The 1,482-nt window shown below is 57.4% G+C and overlaps 1 protein-coding gene across 3 annotated transcripts in view; it reads left to right on the top strand.

Annotated features, from left to right (window-relative positions):
• The window catches only part of KCNIP3 (potassium voltage-gated channel interacting protein 3), a 90,437-nt gene that overhangs the window by 81,023 nt on the left and 7,932 nt on the right, over positions 1–1,482 (top strand). For all 3 annotated transcript variants that reach the window (XM_008059041.2, XM_008059040.2, XM_021712879.1), the window contains exons 3-4: positions 775–899; positions 1,357–1,426. In XM_008059041.2, coding sequence (XP_008057232.1) covers positions 775–899; positions 1,357–1,426 — 195 coding nt within the window. The remainder of the gene's footprint in view (positions 1–774; positions 900–1,356; positions 1,427–1,482) is intronic.

Below are 1,482 nucleotides of genomic sequence, written 5' to 3'. Positions count from 1 at the left end.
AGGTTTGAGACCAGCCCGGGCAACTTGTGTCTGCAATAAATCAAAAATTAGCCAGGTGTATCACACTAATTAGCCAGGTAGCGCACACACGTGTAGTTCCGGCTACTAGGAAGGCTGAGGCAGAAGGATTGCCAGAGCCCAGCAGGTCAACACTGGGGTGACTGTGAGTATGCAACTGCACTCCAGCCTGGACGACAGAGCGAGACTCCAATTCAAAAAAAAAGGAACGGTCAAAGGTCCTGGTCTGACCTCCTACCCAGATGTAGATAACACCCCTACGCCAAATGCAACTGAACAGCATCACATTAGACTTTGGTGGGCCAAGAGGGGCGCCCTCCCCATCACTGGGGGAAGTCAGGGAGGGCTACCGAGGAGGTGGTCTAGCAATTCATCTTAAAGTTCAAGGGTCCCTCGTACCTCTCTTGTTCTTTTCCCCTCCTGTTTCCCCTTGCTCAGTGTCTCTCCGGAACAAGAACAGTTTCTACTTCCCATCCCACTGTGCAGCTGAGAGGGTGGGTACAATCGGGGTGAGGTGAGTGGAGAGGACCCACTTTGTGGGGAGCAAGGAAGATGGAGAGAAAACTCCCAAGCGTGCCATCCTGTCATAGGTCCTTCATTTGTGCAGTGCACAGCCTGTGTGGCCGTGTATGGCAGTCATGCAAGGAGGGACCCTCCACCCCCTATTTCAGCCCAGTCCCTGATACCAGCCCACAGCAGAGCAAGATGGAGGAGCAGGGCCGCATGCCCCATCCCCTTGGTTCTGTGTCCCTCCAGACAGCAGCGACAGTGAACTGGAGCTGTCCACGGTGCGCCACCAGCCGGAGGGACTGGACCAGCTTCAGGCACAGACCAAATTCACTAAGAAGGAGCTGCAGTCCCTCTACAGGGGCTTCAAGAACGTGAGTGCTCCTCTTTTCCCTGGGAGAGGCCCTGGAGACCCTGACTCACCCAACCTTCCCTGTCTCTGGCTCCAGGAAGGAGGGACCCTTGCCCAGGGAAACCTGGAAACGTCTCCACAGTGCAGTGAATATGCTCGGGGCCTTTATGGGGCTTCCATTTTTTGGAAGAGCTCTCTGGGTGGTGGGGCAGACTCCACATGAGGTGTCCTTTTTCCAGGTCTCCAATACTGGTACAAGGGAGAAGAGTATGGGGGACAGCTTGCCACAAGGGGACCAGCCCCCCTTCTGCCTACCCCCTCCTCCCTCTCACCTCACCCCTGCCCAGGCTTTCCCCAGCCCCGGGCTCGGTGGGGCCCAGTGGGGCCCAACACCGCCTCCACCAAAGCGGGTGGAGAAAGAAGTCGGGCATGGAGTGGGGCCTGACTGGGGTCACTGAGGGGGTGACTTCCTGCCGCAGGAGTGTCCCACGGGCCTGGTGGATGAAGACACCTTCAAACTCATTTACTCGCAGTTCTTCCCTCAGGGAGGTGAGTCTGAGCCAGGTCCCCTCCCCTCCATGCCCCTCCTCCAAAGCCCCACTGCA

The sequence above is a fragment of the Carlito syrichta genome, unplaced genomic scaffold, assembly GCF_000164805.1.
Source record: "Carlito syrichta isolate Samal-C Ts95f unplaced genomic scaffold, Tarsius_syrichta-2.0.1 Scaffold303678, whole genome shotgun sequence".
NCBI lineage: Eukaryota > Metazoa > Chordata > Mammalia > Primates > Tarsiidae > Carlito > Carlito syrichta.
The sequence above is the reverse complement of the archived record's forward strand: the minus strand, read 5'-3'. Positions and strand labels throughout refer to the sequence as shown.